The 20,098-nt window shown below is 34.7% G+C and overlaps 1 protein-coding gene across 6 annotated transcripts in view; it reads left to right on the top strand.

Moving 5' to 3' along the window:
• The first annotated feature begins 6,915 nt into the window (after positions 1-6,915).
• The window catches only part of LOC108342583 (peroxisome biogenesis protein 1), a 39,876-nt gene continuing 26,693 nt past the window's right edge, over positions 6,916-20,098 (top strand). For 3 of the 6 annotated variants that reach the window (XM_052871989.1, XM_052871988.1, XM_017580377.2), the window contains exons 1-8: positions 6,917-7,211; positions 7,296-7,469; positions 8,693-8,792; positions 12,907-13,389; positions 13,897-14,631; positions 15,229-15,320; positions 16,198-16,271; positions 16,381-16,600. In XM_052871989.1, coding sequence (XP_052727949.1) covers positions 7,020-7,211; positions 7,296-7,469; positions 8,693-8,792; positions 12,907-13,389; positions 13,897-14,631; positions 15,229-15,320; positions 16,198-16,271; positions 16,381-16,600 — 2,070 coding nt within the window. In that variant the 5' untranslated portion in view covers positions 6,917-7,019. Of the gene's footprint in view, positions 7,212-7,295; positions 7,470-8,682; positions 8,793-12,906; positions 13,390-13,896; positions 14,632-15,228; positions 15,321-16,197; positions 16,272-16,380; positions 16,601-20,098 lie in introns of those variants that run through there. The other 3 variants (XR_008246594.1, XM_017580391.2, XM_052871990.1) reach the window with 3 other exon arrangements.

Here is a 20,098-nt window from a genome sequence, read left to right as displayed (position 1 = left end):
ATTCCTCCAAGGTGTTTGTTTGTAAAGTAATTGATCCTCTAAAATCTTGTTTCTCATAAAAAAAACAAGGAAACACTAGAAGGAATGACTTAGTATTAACTATGTATTTTTATATAAAAAAGTTAATTATACACAAAAAGTAGAAAGAGAAATGTATAAACAAATTATAAACAATTTAAACCAAAAATGGTAAATAAAATACAATTTACTTAACAAAACACAAATCCCCAACAAACTTGTTAGAATATTAACAAGTATACCAAATCCTACAAGTAATAAAGTGAATAAGTTTAGATATCATTTTTCCAATAGATTTTTGTTGTTTAGAAAAAAACTATGATTACTTATTGATTAAGGCTTAAGAACTTTAAACTATTAAAAAATGTTTAATTTTTAATAAGATAATTCTAAATTCTAGAAATTAATTAAATTTATAAAGTAAAATATGCAATAGAGACTTCACATAGGGTAAATTTCATGTATTAAATACATATGAAAACATTAAACACTATAATTTTTACTTTCGCATTTACATCACATGTTATCAAACCCTAGTTTCTTATCGACAAGTCAGAACCTTAATAATAAAAACTCTAATCTCTTATTTATTTTACCAAAAGTTCACATTAAATTTAAACATTTAGATGTTTATAATGACTAATTGATTACACTTTATGTTTAAAGGTAAACTATGAGTTGTTCTATCTCAATCAAGGTTTAAATTATTTTTCAACAATTAGACACAAAAAATTATGCAATAAATAATCATCTTGTTAAAAACAAGAATAGAACACAAGAGTAAAGGAAAAGAAGTATATTGAATAACAAAAATCACAAAGAATGAAGATATATTACGTCCAATCCCAATGAATAAAGGAGTTAGTTATTACTATAAATTATGAACACCAAAAGTATATGATGATAATGGATTACTCCAACCTCTGGAATGCGTCTTTGTCATCTCTCTCTTAGGGTTAATTCCTTATTCCCCTAAAGGATTATTTAAAATTTTGTAAATTCTTCTACTTAAAGATTTCTATAATGCATAGTACGTTGGGCAACTAAAACTCTCCTCATTGGGTGAATTGGCTTAAAAATTATAAAATAAAACCTTAATTATATAAAAAGTAATAAATAAAATATTAATAAAGGATAAAAAATAAACATAATAAAACACATAATAATGTCAATTATCAAGATAGTCTCTTTTATCCATATTACCTTAGCCATCTCACCCTTATAACAATCTTCATGATGAAAATCATATATATTAAATGGTCTTCGATTGGACTTGCTATATTCTGTCGATAGAATTAAGATGAATCCAACGTTGAAGTCTTGATAATTTGAGTTTATACCCCGAGCGTGAGTGATCAAAGTTTAAAAAAAAATTGGTTGGGCTAGCTTTGGTTGCCTTGCTTGAAAACTTTATTGTCTTGCACACTTGCCTCTAGAAAGGCTTATTATGTCTCTTAATCCAGTGGCCCCTTCCTAGGGTAAACTGTGTAACATCCCGATTATATAATAACCAATATTATATAATAAAGACGTTTAACATCCAAATATAGAGAACAGTCGGAGTATGACGTGTAATTAAATATGAAATTACAGTCATTCAGGAATAACAGAAACTGAAAATTTAAACTTGAACAGTTGAAAGGATTAAACACTACAATTGTTTAATCAGGAGACTCTAAGAAGACTACTCCGCAACATCAGCAACCTCCAATTCTTGCTCCAAGGGAAACTCCACGACAAGATCTGCTCCCATCCAAGTGGATGATCATCGCTAAAGAAACATACCCAAACAGCACATAACGAAAACAATGCAAGGGTGAGCTAGATATAAAAAGCATGTTATACATATATCACAGTTAATCCATATCATCATACATAAATACATATAAAGGAACAATTAAAACTTACTCATTAAACCACAACTCACACATCTTTACACTCGCATAGTCTGCTGACACTTCCCAACATTATCCAAAGTAAATCCACACACGACTCATTTTATACTCGCATAGTTCAGCTGGCACTCCCCAACACAATGCAAGGTAAATCCACACACATGACTCATCCGGATTTGTATAACTGTCGAACTATCAGTCGTCTTTGCACTTGCATAGTTCAGCTGGTCTTTCTCCAACACTAGCAAGGTAAATCCCCCAATCTGTCTATGTCTAAATTCAAAGACTATAGACGAAGACCTCCCTCTACTCTCACCACTTACATTGTTCTCCTCTACTTGAGTATCAACAATGCTTTGAGTGTAGGGATAGACAGACCAAAATACAAAGTTCACTACAGTTATACAGAACAACAACAACACCCCACATAACACTTTCGTCCATCTCTCCCCGAGATGTCCAAATCATACTCAAATTCATCATTTGCATTTACAATCATAACATCCCAGTAATTTAATATATCTCATGCATTCACATACATTACATTACATCATATATTTCAAATATTTGTACACATAATTCAATTATAGGAACTTAGAACCCAACATTATACAGAACACTATTCATCCGAACACTATTCACATACTTCCCACATAAATCATATCATATCATGCATTCCAAACATTCCTCATACATGACAATCTGTTAAGCAAACAACAACAATCAATCCAATACACCTTACCAGACAATAACAGTCCTAAAAGAACCACTAAACAACACAAAACCCCGTAACTCATACTTAGACAAAGAAAATGGCTTTGAAACCATCACCAACAGTTCCGAAAGGGTTCAAAACCTCTAAAACGACTTAAGAAACGTCCAAAACGGACATCCGGAACCCCAGAAACTATCAAAAACAAAGACGAAACAATTTTCTGCGAACACCTCGCGCCCGGGCGCCATAAGAGGGGCGCCGGGCGCGACTTTCTGCGAGACTCTCGTGCCTGGGCGCCACCGGGGGCGCTGGGCGCAAACCAGAAATCGTCTAGCCCCATACCAGTTGACAACAACCATTTTTCACCTATTTTGATCAGTATGATGACTCTAACAAGTCACAAATGACTTACCTAAGATATCCCAACAGCCCAAATGTACTCAAAATCCTTACTTCTCAAAATCACTACCTCACTTCCTCTCAAAGTAACTCAAGACTCTATCAGCTTGTTCAAAACAGTGTATACTTTCCTTACCTTCCACTTGATCACCCCTCCAATAGAATACATACATCAACATACCAATCTCAAATATCATCTCCGCCCAACCACATACACAGTCACAAATTTCCAGCATACAGTTCATACAGAAATCAACACATGTATTGTTCATACAACCCATAGGAAAAGATCTAGCTCCCCTTACCTCTTGCAGACTTCCTTCAAGAACTTGATCTTCCACCACAGGTTCTCTCTTTGGTTCTTTTCCAGTGGAATCTCCCTTCTTCTCTGGTTCCCTTTTTCCCTTTTCCTTTCTCCTTCTGATTACTGCTTCCTCCTGGCCTTCCTCTCAGTCCCAACTTCCAGTGCTCCTCCAAGTCTTCAATACGTTATTCTACCTTCCTTTCTCTCTCAAGTCTCCCCTTTTTCTCCTGCTGATACCTCCCTTTTCTTTTCTCTGGATCCCCCCCCCCACATACCAACAAGCATCAGCGACTAAAAAGTTCCTCCCCCGTGAAGAGAATAAACGAGAGAATTTTGGAGATGCAGTTTTTAGAGTGAGTAAGAATGGGTTCCTCCCCTGTGAACTTTCCCTCCCCGTACCAAAACGAGACCCTTCATTTGCCAAGCTTCCCCCGTAAAATGCTCCTCTCCTTTTCTCCCTTCTCTTTCTAATTACACTCCAATAATGCACTCCTAATCATGCAAGAAGTGGGTGTCCCCACCACTAAGAAAATGAGGTCCTTACAAACTGGGCGCCTTCTAACCCACTCATTCAATGGCACCTTTGTTGGGTACAAAAAAAGTCCCACATCGGATAAAATAAGAGATGAACATGGGTTTATATACACATAACATACCTCCATTGTTAAGAGGCCTTTTGGAGTGGTACCAAAAGCAAATCCGTGAGGGCTTGACCCAAAGCGGAACATATCTTACACTGTGGAGATATCTATGTGTATGTGTGTGTTGTCCCTCCCTACAAATGGTATCAGAGCCCATGGTTCAGGTCTGGTGACCGGGCTCAGTTGAGTACGTCCCTCCATGATCAGGTGAAGCCTTGGCAGGTGGCCAGTGACACATAGCCTCGAAGTGAGTCATGAAAGGTGGAGAGCAAGAGATGCTCAGTGTTTGACCATGTATCGTGAATGAGAGAGTGTTAACCATGGTGTACTCGAGGATAAGAAAAAATACTTCCACTGTAGGGGAGGTGGTCCTTTGTTTGAGGGGAGGATGTTGGGTACAAACAAAGTCCCACATCGGATAAAATAAGAGATGAACATGAGTTTATATACACATAACATACCTCCTTTGATAAGAGGCCTTTTGGAGTGGTGCCAAAAGCAAATCTGTGAGGGCTTGGCCCAAAGCGGACAATATCTTATCACTGTGGAGATATCTATGTGTATGTATGTGTGTTGTCCCTCCCTACAACCTTTGCATGTGGGAATGAAACTATTCATCTAAGCTTCTTCCTTCTTTCAACTTTTAAAGTTTTTGCAACAGATCAATCAAACGCAATGTTGCACCTTGTAGCAGATCAATCAATCACATCTTCATCTTTCTCTTTCTTCCTAGTCAAGAAGTTCACTAATGATTCTCCTACTTTTGGATAAACTTCTTATTCAAGCTCAAACTCATCGAACTCAAATTCGAAATTCTCCTCTAATGTATTCACTTTTCACATGTCTTGAATTGATATTTTCAAAACTGATATCAACCATCATATTGTTCACATCTCCACCTTTCTCAACACCATCAATAATGTCGATAAGTGGCTCAACATACCCCACTTGGTTCTTAAAGGGGTAAGTGCCCACTTCAATCGAGTTCTTGTCAAATTTCAACCTCCCTTGATCGATAACATCTTGGATAGTATTCTTGAAATGTATGCAGTTATTAGTCATATGACCATAAACATTGTGAAATTTTAATACCTTTTTTCTCTTTCCTTGTTCTAAGAAGATAATTTATGAACACTTATTTTTTTTATCTTTCAACAAAACATTAAATATTTTATCAACTTTTGTTACATCAAATTTATAAATTCTATTTGACATTTTATCATTCACTTCACCTTTTTTGTAGTAATTTACATGTATAAGGTGACCTTATTTTTAACTTAGCTAAATTAAATTTTTCACGTTACTTTCAATATCCTCAACGATTTTTGAAGTTTTTGAAAAATTGCTTATTGAAGAATCCATATAAGACACTTTCTCTTTGTAGGTTTTTCAAATCTTTGATATCTTTCTTTTTCATATTTGATTTGATCGATTCTTCTTGCTTTGTTTGTCAATTGAGCCATGTCTCTTAATGGTACATTTACTAATTCTTTACGTATTGAAAACTTTAAACCAGATGATACCATTTTTACTAATTCATGTTTTAGAATTTGAGTAAAACCCCTAGACTTTATTTGTTGACATCTATTTAAATAATCATTTAGGTTCTCATTATTGAACATTTTCACATTCATAATATCAATTAGACTTACTTGAGTTTCTCCCCTAAAAAATTGTTCATGAAAATTCCTTTCCAATTGAACCTAATTATGTATTGAGTTTGGAAGTGCAACTATAAATAAAGTGAAAGCACTTTTTGTTAAACAACCGGAGAAATATTTTCAAGTTTTTGCTCAATGTTAAATCTCCATACTCAATTTGATGCCTCTTCACATATTCAAGTGTTGATTCCTCAAAGAATTTATTCAAGTGTTGATTCCTCAAAGAATTTAGAAAAATTAGGTATTTTATACCATACATGTAACTCTTAAGAACAAAATCTGGAAATAGATACATAAAATAGGATTGATTGTGAAGTCCAACCTCCATTGGTTAAGCTCCGAATTCCAATTAAACTACATGTTGTTTGGGTTATAATTATAACCAAAATATTCTTTCATATAGTCAATATTCCTTCTTTTATTATGCCTCATGTTTAGGATAAGACTAATTAACATTTTGATTCCTAACCATTTGGACATTTCTCATTTAGTTTGGCTTAAAATTAGTTGCATGTTCCTTTATTCCATGATTAATATTTTCTTGTTGCTTAGCATATTTGATAGTTTTTGACATTTTTTACTTGAAAGATTGTCATAGCATCTCCTATTCGACAATTTGTTACGGTGAAACCAAATGATATCAATTGTAATTTAAATCAAATGATTCAAAAAAAAGTGTCTTTTGACTTGATAACACATTCACAAACACAAAAACTACTTATTACACCACTAATTTTATATCTAGTATAAAAATAAAGACTTAAAAAATTCGTAATAATACTTTTGTAATTAAATGATCAATATCTAGATCTAGTAATAATCATGTTCATAAATTTATGTCTCACACTTAATGACAAAATACAAAATTACTCCTATAAAATATAAAGATTTTAAATCTCCAACCCAAATCTTAAAATTTAATTACATTATTTTGTTTTATCTTTTTCATCAGAAAATACAAGACCATATATCAGGTTAATCAATTAATGATAAAATCAAACCATATATATTCCATCAAAATTGAAAATTATAAAAATTTTTGGACACTAAAGAAATATATATAAATTCATAAATGATTTAAAAATTGTGTAAAGGAATAGAATAATAATTTAGCTTTAAACTGATGGAAAATTTTACATCAACACCAAAATGTTTTTCAATACCTATAATACACCTAATAAAACATAATATTTATGGTTTTTTATTTAATTCTTTGTAAATTATTTTATATTTTAAAATAAAAATATAATTTTACTGATTGTTGTACAGATGTAGAGTAGAAATGAGAGTCTTCATCTAGCATCCCTCTAAACTGAAACCTGGTTCGTATGAGAATGAGAAAGTGAATAATATGTGTGCTTAGGTTACATAATTTCATTCGGTCCGATGGAGTTCGAGGTGAAGGTGGTGGGAGGTATAGACTCCTGTTTCGTATCCCTTCCCCTCTCACTCATCCAAACTCTTCAGTCTACGCGCTCGACACCTCTTCCTCAAATCCTCGCTCTCGAGCTTCGCTCTCCTCCTCACACCTGGTTCGTCTCTTGGTCCGGCGCCACTTCTGCTTCTTCCGCCATAGAGGTGCGAAACTTCTCCTTTTGCACCTTCTCACTCACTCGCTTTCCGTTTAAATTCTATATGAAGCCTCCAAAATAACTTGTGCAGGTTTCTCCTCAATTTGCGGAGTGCATTTCCTTGCCGAATCACGCTATTGTTCAAGTGAGAGCTGCTCCCAATGTGCCGCACGCTTCTCTCGTCATCATAGAACCAAACACGGAGGACGACTGGGAAATCTTGGAGCTCAACGCCGACCTAGCCCAGGGTATAATCCTCAACCAGGTACGCCATGTAATTGGACACTCGCTTAACCCCAACGTACTACAATTCGATCGAAAGTAACTTAAAAGTAGGCATTGAAATTCAGTTGTATGTACTTGTTTGAAGACTAAAAGGTCACAACACACTAAAATGTCTGTTTGAATAAACTTATCTAGAAACATTTATAGAAATAGAAGAAATTAAGGGTCTGTTTGATAAATTTATCCTTAAGTTCAAATACGAGAAGGGAAAATGAAATAATTTTTGTTAATTTTAAAACTCCTAAAACTAAAACTATATTATGCAGTAGTTAATTGAAGAATCTCCCGAATTTAAGCTTCTGGAAAACTTAGTTTTAACTTATGATTAAAACCTTCTGAGAAAGTTCATTTTATTTTCTTATTTTATCTTTTACAAGTGCCTAAGGATAAGTTTATCCAAATAATTTTTTTGAAGTAGAACAAACTCACAATTTAAATTTATTTTATGCATAAATAAATTTTTGGAGAAGCTAATAGGAGAGAACTTTTACAAGTTAACTTATGCATAAACTAATTTTATCTTATGGAAAAGCTTTTTCATTTTTCTTTATTTTCTTGTGAGATTTTATGGATAAATTTATTCTATCAAATCCTAATTATGGATTGGAATGTTGCTATTGAGAATTTTGTCAGGTATGTCTCCATCTTCACTGTAATAATAGCGGCATATGTTTTTTCATTGTGAGTGTTTGTTGCTGCTCTAATGTGTCCATTGCCATTCCTATTTAGATAAATTTTCTATGAATTGTCTCAGGCATTAGTTTGATTAATAAAGAAGAAAAAAATATCTTACATAAAAAAAGATAAATGGGAGTGACAGTACAGGCATGGGAATGGAATAGACACTCCCTTTCTTCTTTGAAAGATTACTGGAGACCAAATGCTACTTTAACATCTAGAAAGAGAGAGAAAGTAGACATAATAGGTGATATCATGTGATAGGATGAGAGATAGAGAGAAGTAATTGGTGTTGAAGGCGAGTATGATATATAGAGGTTTTTGTGTACCACCGCTTTTCTTTATTTTCTTTCGGTGAACTTCTTTATGGATATAAATACTAATTTTCTATTATTTTAACTATATTCTTTTGCCTTCGCTTTTCTACCGGCTATATGAAAAGGAAATCAACCAGTATGAGAAGAAATGAATCTATTTGATCTCTCTATGTTACATTTATATAATGATGTGGGTAGCTTGATGCAGGTCAGGATTGTCTATGAAGGGATGAGATTTCCTTTGTGGTTGCATGGTCATACTGTCATCACATTTCAAGTGACGTCTGTTGATCCGAAGAATGTGGTAGGTAAGATGATACCTATTTCTGTCTCTATAGTTCTTTGGTATCATCACATGCTTGGTCTAAGCTGCAAATGTCATTAATGACAATGTAGTTTTTGCTTTCTTTTGATGTGTAAGCTGGAAATACCCTTTTGAACTATTGTGACAAATATGATAGAGATGTATTTATCATATAGATGCCAAAATAAAAGTGCAAACTATGTTCTTCATGATCAAGGTTTTCTCTTTCTTTTTAATCAAGGATATTTATTTGAGTTTGCACATGTGTTAGACACTATTTGATTTGCTTCTAATGCTGCTTGTTGAGAACTATCCCAAATATATATAGGAATTGGGCAGCATTGTTGCTTTAGTGTATGGTGGTGGTCATATAGTTTATATTTTATGTATTAAAGTATTCTGCTTATGAATTTATAGATCGAGTCATTTTACAGTATCTATCAAACATTTGGATAATTTATTATCGATGTCAATTTTGGTGTTGGTGGATTAGTTGCCTTGACTTGAAGAACTTGAATTAAGTAAAACAATGTATTTTCTTATTACACTGTTACAATAAACTGTTGTATTTGTAGAGTACAAAAGAGCATAATACAAAAGGTCAAGGCTCTTTGTTAAACCCTAACCTAATAGTTGGGTTGCCATACATAAATAATAATAATAAACATTACATTTCAACACTCTCCTTCAAGCTCACCAAACTTGTAACTTATAAATAGAATTCTTAGGCCCCCTTAGAGATTTAGTCATAATGTTTGCAAGTTGTTCATTAAAGCTGATAAAATCAGTAATAAGATCCTTGGACCGTAGCTTCTCTCTAACAAAATGACTATCAATTTCAATATGTTTTGTTCTCTAATGAAACACTAGATTGTCACAATACAACTTCATCTACTCATTTTCAAAAAATTTTAACTCTTGAAGGAGTTGTTTAATCCACACAAGTTTACATGTAGCTAGAGCCATAAATCGATATTCCGCTTCTGCACTATCGAGGAACAACATTTTGTTTCTTAATTTTTCAAGATACAAGGTTCCCTCCAAGGAATACACAATATCTTGTAGCCGATCTTTTGTTAATTGGACAATCAGCTCAATCTGCACCACAATATCCTTGGACTTGAGTACTTCCCTTGTTCTCATACAACAATCCCTGTCCTGGGTTCCCTTTTACATATTTAAGAATGTGAATCACAACATTCCAATGATCAATGTGTGAATTTTGCATAAATTGGCTCATAACTCCCACCGGATAAGAAAGACCAGGTGTTGTTATGGTAAGATAAATGAGTTTTCTTGCCAACCTTCTGTATCTCTTTGGGTTTGAGAAAAGTTTACCTTTGTCTCATTAACATGACTATATTTACCAAAACAAGCAACACTGCAAAGCTCAATTGGAAAAATTAATTATCATTCAGTTGTGCAAAATATAGTCGGGTTATGCAAAGTTTTGGATTGAAACGATGTGAGGCAGATCATTCAGTGTTTTATGGTCACTCTACTCTTGACAAATGTGTTTATCTTATGGTTTATGTTGATGATATTGTTATTTCAGGAATAATGTCACTAGAATTGTTCAATTAAAGAATAATTTGTTCAGCCATTTTCAGACCAAAGATCTGGGTCGTCTAAAATATTTTCTTGGCATTGAAGTGGCACAATCAAAAGTAGATGTCATCATTTCACAAAGAAAATATGCTCTTGATATTTTGGAAGAAACAAGCATGACAAATTGCAAGCCTATTGATAGGCCTATGGACTCAAATCAAAAGTTAATGAAGACCATGGTGAACTTTTCTTAGACCTAGAGAGATATAAAAAGGTTGGTTAGAAAACTTATCTATCTTACCATAACAAGACCTGATCTTTCTTATCCAGTGAGAGTTGTGAGCCAATTTATGCAAAATCTACATGTTGATCATTGGAATGCTGGGATTTGCATTCTCAGATATGCAAAAGGGAACTCAGGACATGGATTGTTGTATGAGAACAAGGGTAGTACTTGAGTCAAAGGATATTGTGATGCAAATTGGGCGGGTTGTCCAATTGACAGAAAATCTACCACATGATATTATGTATTACTTGGAGGGAACATTTTATGTTGGAAAAGTAAAAAACAAAGTGTTGTTGCTCGATCTAGTGTAGAAGTGGAATATCGATCTATGGTTCTTACTACATGTAAACTTGTGTGGATTAAACAAATCCTTCAAGAGTTGAAATTTTGTGAAAATGAGTAAATGAAGTTGTATTGTGACAACCAAGTAGCCCTTCACATTGCCTCCAATCCAATGTTTCATGAGAGAACAAAACATATAAAAATTGTTGTCATTTTGTTAGAGAGAAGCTACTGTCCAAGGGTCTTGTTACTGAATTTATCAGCTCTAATGAACAAATTGCAGACATTCTTACCAAATCTCTAAGGGAGCCTAGAATTCAATTTATATGTTCCAAGGTTGGTGCATATGATCTATATGCTCCAGCTTGAGGGAGAGTATTGAAATGTAATGTTCTTTATTATTATTTATGAGAATCCAACTATTAGGTTAGGGTTTAGGAAGTGCTTGACCTTTTGTATTCTACACTATTGTACTCTATAAATACAGGAGTAAATTGTAACAATGAACAAAAAGGAAAAATACACTGTTTTACTTAAATCTGAGTTCTTTAACTGTAACAATCATTATGACATAGAACTATTCAAGTGTTTGGACAACATTGAAGTCAAATGGGTCAGAATTGGAACAAATTCCAGTAAAAGGCAAGGGATGAATAGCTATAACAAGCTAAATAGGTGTGAAAACCCTTTATAATGTTTTATATGTACCTGATGTTAACCAGAACTTGCTTGGTGTTGGTTAGCTGCTTGAGAAAGGGTTCAAAGTTATCTTTGAAGATAAAAATTGCATAATTAATGATCAAATAGGCCTTGAAATGTTCAAAGTCAAGTTGAGGAGCAAAGTTTTATTTTTATCCAACAAAAAAGGAGCAAATTGCATTTTCAGTTATAGCAAGCTCAGTCAATCTTTGGTACAGAAGGATAGGTGTTAGGCATGGAAGTAATGAGAGGGTTAGGAAGAAATTTAAAGATAAAAGTAGTGAAATGACTAGTGTTTACAGGGGGGAGACCTTTTAGGAAAGTCTATATATTCTTATCTTGTGGGATGTTAAGGGACATACCTAGCAGTAGGTCATTTCTATCATTTGGGAATGATCTACATGCTGAAAAATCAACTAGTTCATGGAATTCATTCCATTACAGAAAAGCCAGCTGACTATGAAGCTTGTAAATTTGGGAAGCAAACAAGGAAACCATTTCCTGAAAGTAGCTGGAGGGTAACTCAGAAACTGCATCTTGTTCACACTACTGGTGGACCACAAAGAACTCCATCACTAAAAGGAAGTAGCTGCAGTATACACAATAACAAGAATGTGCTGGATTTATTTTCTTAAATTCAAATCAGAAGTAGCTGCAGTATTCTGGAAATTCAAAGCACATGTAGAAAATCAAAGCAATTGCTGTATTCAACTTCTAAGGTTAGACAATGGAAAGGAGTATATAGCTAATCAATTTCAACAATTTTGTGATGAAGTTGGGATTAAGCATACGTTGTTGACTCCTTACACACCTCAACAAAATGGAGTGAATGGAAGGATAAATAGATCAATCATGGAGATGGCCAAGTGTGTGCTTCATCGAATGTATTAGTGCTATCTGTTTGTCTATAGTGTTATATGTTGAGAACGCACCTTTAGATGCTGTGTACTTTTAGGAACTTTCCAGATTTGTTTCAGTTTTAAGTAAGCCAAGTTTATTCCATTTCAATTTGTTGTTAGTGGATTAATTATTCCCCAATTGTTTGCTAAGCTAGTGGCTAGAATCACAAGCTGATATCTTAGTTTGTTAATTTTTGAGTGTATTTAAATTAAGTTGCATTCTCAGTATTTTATTAGTTTTGGATCTCTGTTTTTATCTCTGTTAAGAACTGCCTTTGTTCCTAAAAATTCAATAGGTGGCATTACACCTAATTATTTATTATTCTCTTATTCAGAGGATTCTTACTGTTCTAATGTAAACAAGTTTCTTTTGATTATCAATCTAACACCTGAGACTTTGTCAGTGCAACTAATGGGAGGAACTAAAGTTGCTGTTGCTCCAAAAAGTCGCAAAAAAAGTTTGGATTCAGCAGGAGATTCACGCCAAGACTCCTTTAATAAAGAACACACTTCTAAGATGCTGCTTCGTTTACAAGATCCAAAAGGATTATGTAGTATCAGTACTCATGTCAAAGGAGTTGACCTCAATGTAGGGCTTACTACTGTTGCTTTTGTTCACCCAGAAACAGCCAAAAGATACTCATTCAACATGCTTCAGTTGGTTTTGATAGTACCCAGAGTTTCCAAGGAGAATGTTAATATTTCAAGAATTAATATTATGAAAAAAAGAGGTGGTTCAACTACTAATGAAGTTGAAAATGTAAATATTGACAAGACAGAATATCGACAAGCAATTGCTCAGTTGATGATTTCAGAATCTGTGGGTGAAGGACATGTGATAGTAGCTAAGTCTCTTCGCCTTTATTTGAGAGCTAGCCTACGTTCATGTATGTCAATTTATCCTAATATCCATCTTACCTGATCCTTTGTATTTAGCAATCAATTGCAGGTTATTTTCTCATGAATTTAATTGTGTGGAATATTGCACCTAGCAAATTATTATTAAATGTATTTTATGTTTGGTGTTAGGTTATCTGTTTCTATAGTTAGGAGAAAAGCAGTCTCTAATTGCATTTTGACTGTGCATCAAGCTGTCATGCATTGATTAAGGAATAAGCTGTTTTTTAGTTTGAAAAACCGTAGGTTAGCCCAGGTACATAAACTTAAAATATGGTATTTGAAGAAAATTACAGTGGAAGGGTCTAAGGAGGTTTGCTCCTTTTTTTTGGATTTGTTGGTTTTAGCAAGAGTATAATTATAGATTTTCCAACGATATTAAGCTTACTATCTCTGAGAATTTTTACTGTCCGTGTTCAATGTATATATCAGTTGAAAATTTACCTTTATTTTTTATATCTGATTTTAACAAGAATATTGCCTTTGTGATTGAATAGGGGTTTATTTGAAGGCATGCAATACTATTTTGGAAAAAAATATTCCTTCAACCTCTCTTTTTCCGTGTCAATTCAAACTACTAAGGCAGGAGAATTCTGTTGAGAAAGATGGTGTAGAAGTTTCTCATGGCCACAATCATCACATTGATAAAAAAGTCCAAGCGAAAGCTACATCAGGTTTCTTTGTGGATACTATAGATTGGTCAATCCAAAATAAAGTTCTAGAAGCTGTCTCTGATGAATCCAATCACAAAGCAGAGGAAGAGACTACAAATCAATCTCAGAATCCAAGGGAATTACAGAGTCTTGTAAGACTATGGTATATCACACAAATTAAGGCAATTACTTCCATTTCAGGTATGGAGGTTAGTTCCTTGATTATGGGTGATAAAACCTTGCTTCATTTTGAAGTAAGCTGTTACAAGCTTGGGAGTAATGGGAAGGCTCAGTTTGCCTATAGTCCTTCAGAGAACAGTGGCAATGCAGCTGAAATGTTGTTTTTATTGACATTTGGTGAAGAATATCTGCATAATGGGAAACTTAGTGCGTATGAAGTTGCTCTTGGTGGAGAACTTGATAACATTAGTATTGTGGACCTGAAGGTTTTTGAAAGGATGAAATTGTGTGATCCTGTGTCTATTGTTTCTATAGAAGAGAGAACCCCTGAAGACCACATTAGTTCAAATCTATCTCCGCTTGGCTGGATGGAGAAAACTGCGGATGATGTTATCAACAGTAGGTCTATTTTGGGAAGGGGAGGTGGATGGGTTAAGTGTCTGTTACTTTATCAATTGATTGTTCTCATGGCATTTTTTTCCCAATAAAATCTTAAATGGTCCTTCATGATCATTGTTGTTAATAGATGTACCAAGCCAAGTAGGAAAATTTCCAAATGATATGTACAACAGATATAACCCTTGGCAATGAAGGATGCAAAAAATGTTTGTACATAAAAATTAAACATGACCATAACCTTTGCATATGTTGTTATGATTGGTTGGCAAGGATACTGCAGGAAGTTATTTAGAGAGATCTCATGTGAATAATATCCGTGAGAATTTGATTTTTAATTGAGCTCGATGGTTCTTAATCCTGTTCTACCTGTTTTATCTGTTGAACTTATTTGTTGCGTAAGATTCCCTATTTTTTCCTAGTCACTTTGGACTGTTAATATGGAGGGTTTGTTAGAATTTGGTTTGAGGTATGCTGGATTCATCTGTTTTCCTCCTTGATGCTGCTCCTCATTAATTTGAATTTTATTCACTTAAATATCATGCATTCTTTGGCACTGAGATGCCCTTTGGCTTAATTTGCTGCTTTTGCTGACTGCAGGAATGTTGATATTGTTATGTTCTGCATCTGGTTTGTGGTTTGGCACACACAACTTACCACTCCCTGGACATGTTCTCATATATGGACCACCTGTGAGTACAACATAAACCTTCGTAAGTTCAATATAAAACATATATGGCTTTTAGAAAGTGGATTTTTAGTTGAATTTAATCTTATAAAACAATTTTTTAAAGTCAGATTTGAATCCACTTATATATTATAATTTTATCATATCCCGTGACTCCATTTTTCAATTTCATTGCTTGCTATCAATTTTGGCTAAAGTGTATTTTCAATTTAGGATATATTGATAACTTGATTGATTAAAGATGTGGTAGCCTGTTACCTTATACCAATAAAAACTAAATTGCAAAACATACCAAGAAATCTTTTTTTCTTTTGTATACCAATAAAAACTAAATTGCAAAACATACCAAGAAATCTTTTTTTCTTTTGTAATTTGTCTTTGATAAATTTTAAGGAAAGTGACAGTGTATAGAATAGTTTACACTTGTAATTACTTTAGTATGTGATAGTAACTAGCTAACTTATACTGACCGTTAGGTAGGTAGGTAGATGAGCTGTAGTCTAGGCAGCATAACTTGCTATGCAAGCTACTGAGTTTGTATAAGTACCTGTTCTTGTACTTAAACGAGTAATGCAAATTCATTTTCAATTTGTGTAAACCTTTCTCTTTTAGCTTGGCTTTAGTTTCTTCATGAAGTGAGTCCTACTCAACTCCCTCAAATTGGCTGAAGTTTGTTTTAGAGTTGCTTCATATCACATCACGAAAATACTGCCTGCTTTGCTTGTCTTTAAGTTGAGAATCTAGCTCTTCATATTGAGATTTCACATTATGCTTAGTGAATCTTTCATATGTACTTCATATTATTGATCTAGCCACAAGAAAAGGTTACCAATCTGACGAGTGAAATATCAATGCATTTGACATTTAAATATTTTCCCCAGGGCTCTGGAAAAACTATATTAGCAAGAACTGTGGCAAAATCTCTTGAGAATCGTGAGGACATCTTTGCACACATGTATTGATATTAATTCTAATTTAGTTGTTCCTTTATGATTTTCCCAATTATTGTAATTTTCAATTGCTCCTGTTTGGATTTAATAATTTCAGCTTTCAATGTTATGCAGAATTTTTATTTCCTGCTCTAAACTTGCCCTTGAGAAGGTCCCAGTTATTCGCCAAGAACTTGCAAACCATGTAATTGAAGCTGTAAATCATGCCCCTTCTGTGGTTATCTTTGATGATCTTGATAGCATAATTTCTTCCCCTGACTCTGAAGGATCTCAACAGTCAATATCTGTTGCTGGACTCACAGATTTTCTGGTTGACGTCATGGATGAATATGGGGTAAGAAATATGCCTCAATTGTTACTTAATGCGGTTTCTCTGGAATGTTATGCATATTATTGTTCCTTGTCACCAATGTTGTTAAACTTGAGAATTGTAAGGGGATCAAAAAGGGGATTAAATATCGTAAATCAACTTGTAAGAGTTACGAGTATATGAAAAGTTATTATCATAAATAGGTGCATCATTAAAAATAATATAAATGATCAAAATATCTCATACGTAATTCATAAAATGGTCAATAACAACTAAAAATAGGTTCATAATTCATAAGATTGTCATGCATAAAACAACTAATCAATTCATAAATGTTTAATACAAACAAACTATTCAAGAAAATCTTTCATATCTGTTAAATATAGTGATATAGTGAAAACTTTGTATGAGATTAATCTTCCTTGTGTTGAATGTATAATAGAAGGAAAATAGACTAAGCCCAAAATACAAATAAAGGATAATAACAAACTAATTGAAGATAAAAGATAAAGATAAGATAAAAATATATATCTAACAATATCAAATACAAGATAATCAATGTTATCCTCCTCATGATCTTCATTTCCATTAATGTCCTCTCCTGCATGACCTTCATCATTATAAAGAATTGGAGAAACCTCTAGATCATCCATAGGTGTAGCAACACCACCTCTACTAGCATCTTCATCTTCTCCAACTTCAACTAAGTTGTCTTCATCAGAAGCAAGATCATTAATGTTATAGTCCTTTGTTTTTCTAACATCCTTCTTCAATCATGAATTTCCCATCACAGAGACCACATCATTCATGGTCTTTTAATGTAATTGATTTCTTTTCTTGGTATGGACTTAAATAATTATAAAATTATTTAAACATCATAATAGCCTCTAAAAGATAACTATAAAATCAATTTCATAGATTTAAATTCTTACCCTCTCAAATGCACTCCAATTATGCTAAAAAAGTGGATGAACTTCAAGTCAAACTCTACTCTATAACTCTGAATGTTCATCACCATATGATTCCCACCATTGTGATGGGGATTTAATTTTTAGTGTACGTTGAGCTATTGGACTTGCCAAAAAATCCATATTTGCTTTTGAACCTATCCAATGTCTCATCAATGTCTCCCACCAACCTATCGAAACAATCATACATTCCACGTTTCACCTCATAATCAACTTTAAACTCAGTGCAACATGGGATTAAGGTAATAGCTTGCATAATGCAATGGCCTATGCAATAACCCTTTGATATTTAGACCAACATAGTCCCTTTTCTCAATATCTTTCAAACCAACAACCCTTTGATATTTTAGACCATATTTTCCTGTTCTGTTGCATGCATGCAGCAAGGGACTATCTACAAGGCAGGGGCATAATTATGTTTTTTTGGTATCACTGTCATGTTTAGCTAATTGCTTTTGCATGGGGCTATCTTTGGAATGACTAACAAGATTTCCTAGCTTTGCTTTGTGGATGCATTTTTCTGTCTTCTCTGCCATTACTTGTTACCTTTGGGAGTAGAAGTTGAAGGGGAATGGTGACTTTTTAATCTTTGCCACACAATTCACATGATTCTGTCTTCCTATTATAGACTAACTGATAGGTTTCTACTCAAGAAACCTCAACAAACTAACGCGATTCACACCAAACACACACACAACAAAAGAATAACCTCTTCTTGTATTGACAGTAACTAGAATACAATGTACAGAGAACCAAATGAGAGCCTAACCTCCCCCACAGGATTAACAATTCCTGTCAGAAACACAAACAGTTCAAAAGTCCCCCACTCAACTAAACAAATGTTATTTATACATTCTTATTCCCGCCTTTCCTAACTGCTAAGGCAGTTAGGCAATTATAGTTTATTTCTTCTCTCGTACACTCTCCATGTCCTAACATTACCCTCCGCTCCGTCAACAACCTTGCCCTCAAGGTTGAACTCGGGATATTGGTCCTTGATAGTACTCCTGTCCTCCCAGGTTGCACCCTCTCTTCCTCCTTCTTGCCATTCCACCAGGACTTGCTGCACCATCTCTTCTCCATGTTGCACTTGCCTGCTTTCCAGGATTCAAACTGGCCGGAAAGTAGGCCCTTCTGCTTGCAACTCAAGCGACAGTTCCTTCTCCACCTTCTTTTCGCCCACTGCCTTCTTGAGCTGGGATACATGGAAGACTAGGTGTATCCTAGCTGTTTCGGGTAACCTGAGTCTATACGCCACCTCTCCCATCTGCTGCACCACTTGAAAAGGGCCAAAGTAACGAGCTGATAACTTCGGATGGTGCCTTGTGGGCCTAGAAGATTGCCTATGAGGTCGAATCTTCAAGAAAACCCAATCCTCCACCTTTATGTTTACTGGACTCCTCTTCTTGTTTGCCTGCTGAGTCATTAAATCCTTGGCTCAATTCAAATGGAACTTCAGCTGTTTGAGAGCTTCATCCCTTGTTACTAATTCTTGGGCAACTGCCTTTACTGGTGTCTCCCCAGGTACGAACCTACTAAGTGAAGGTGGAGCCCTTCCATATACCGTCTCAAATGTGGTGCATCTGGCTGCACCCTGATAACTGGTATTGTACCAGTATTCAGCCCAAGGCAACATTGCACTCCAGCTTCTTGGCTGTTCAGAATAGAAGCACTGTAAATAACCCTCCAAAATTCTATTCATTACCTCGGTTTGGCCATCTAACTCAGGATGATATGTTGTACTCATCCTGAGTTGGGTTCCCTGCAGCCTAAACAACTCTTTCCAAAAAATGCTCAAGAACAAAGGATCCCTATCACTAACAATTGAAACTGGAATCCCATGTAACCTTACTATCTCCTTCACAAACACCTCCACTACTGTCTTGGCTGAATACGGATGCTTAAGCAACACAAAGTGGCCATACTTGCTCAGCCGATTAACTACTACCAGCACTGCATCATAGCCTTTGGATTTTGGCAGCTTTACTATAAAGTCCATACTCACTTCCTCCCAAACTGCGTAAGGTATGGGTAGTGGCTGTAATAGCCCTTGAGGAGAAGCTGCCAAATATTTGTGTTGTTGGCACACCAAGCAATTGACCACAAAATCTGTCACAAACTTTTTCATCCCTATCCAAAATAATGATTGGGCTATTTTTTGGTATGTTCTATACACTCGCGAATGGCCTCCTATGTTTGTTGAATGGAATTCAGCCAGGAGCTTGGGAATCCACACCGAATTCACAGATAACACCAACCTTCCTTTATAATACAATCGATCCTGCTCTAGGCCGAATGAGTATTGGGATCCCTCTGGATATCATTAATCACCTTCTTTAGCACCTCATCCTCCTGTACCTCCTTCAACACCTCTTGGAAGTCCTGCCAGTATGGTCTGGCTATCATCTTAACTCCCTTTCCTCCTCACCTCCTTCTCCTTTGCGGGACAGAGCATCTGCCACCCGGTTAGTTTTCCCAGCCTTATATAAGATCTCAGTCATAGCCCAAGAGTTTTGCCATCCAATTTTGTTGATTTTGGGTGGTTATCCTCTGT

The sequence above is a fragment of the Vigna angularis genome, chromosome 1, assembly GCF_016808095.1.
Source record: "Vigna angularis cultivar LongXiaoDou No.4 chromosome 1, ASM1680809v1, whole genome shotgun sequence".
Classification (NCBI taxonomy): domain Eukaryota; kingdom Viridiplantae; phylum Streptophyta; class Magnoliopsida; order Fabales; family Fabaceae; genus Vigna; species Vigna angularis.
The sequence above is the reverse complement of the archived record's forward strand: the minus strand, read 5'-3'. Positions and strand labels throughout refer to the sequence as shown.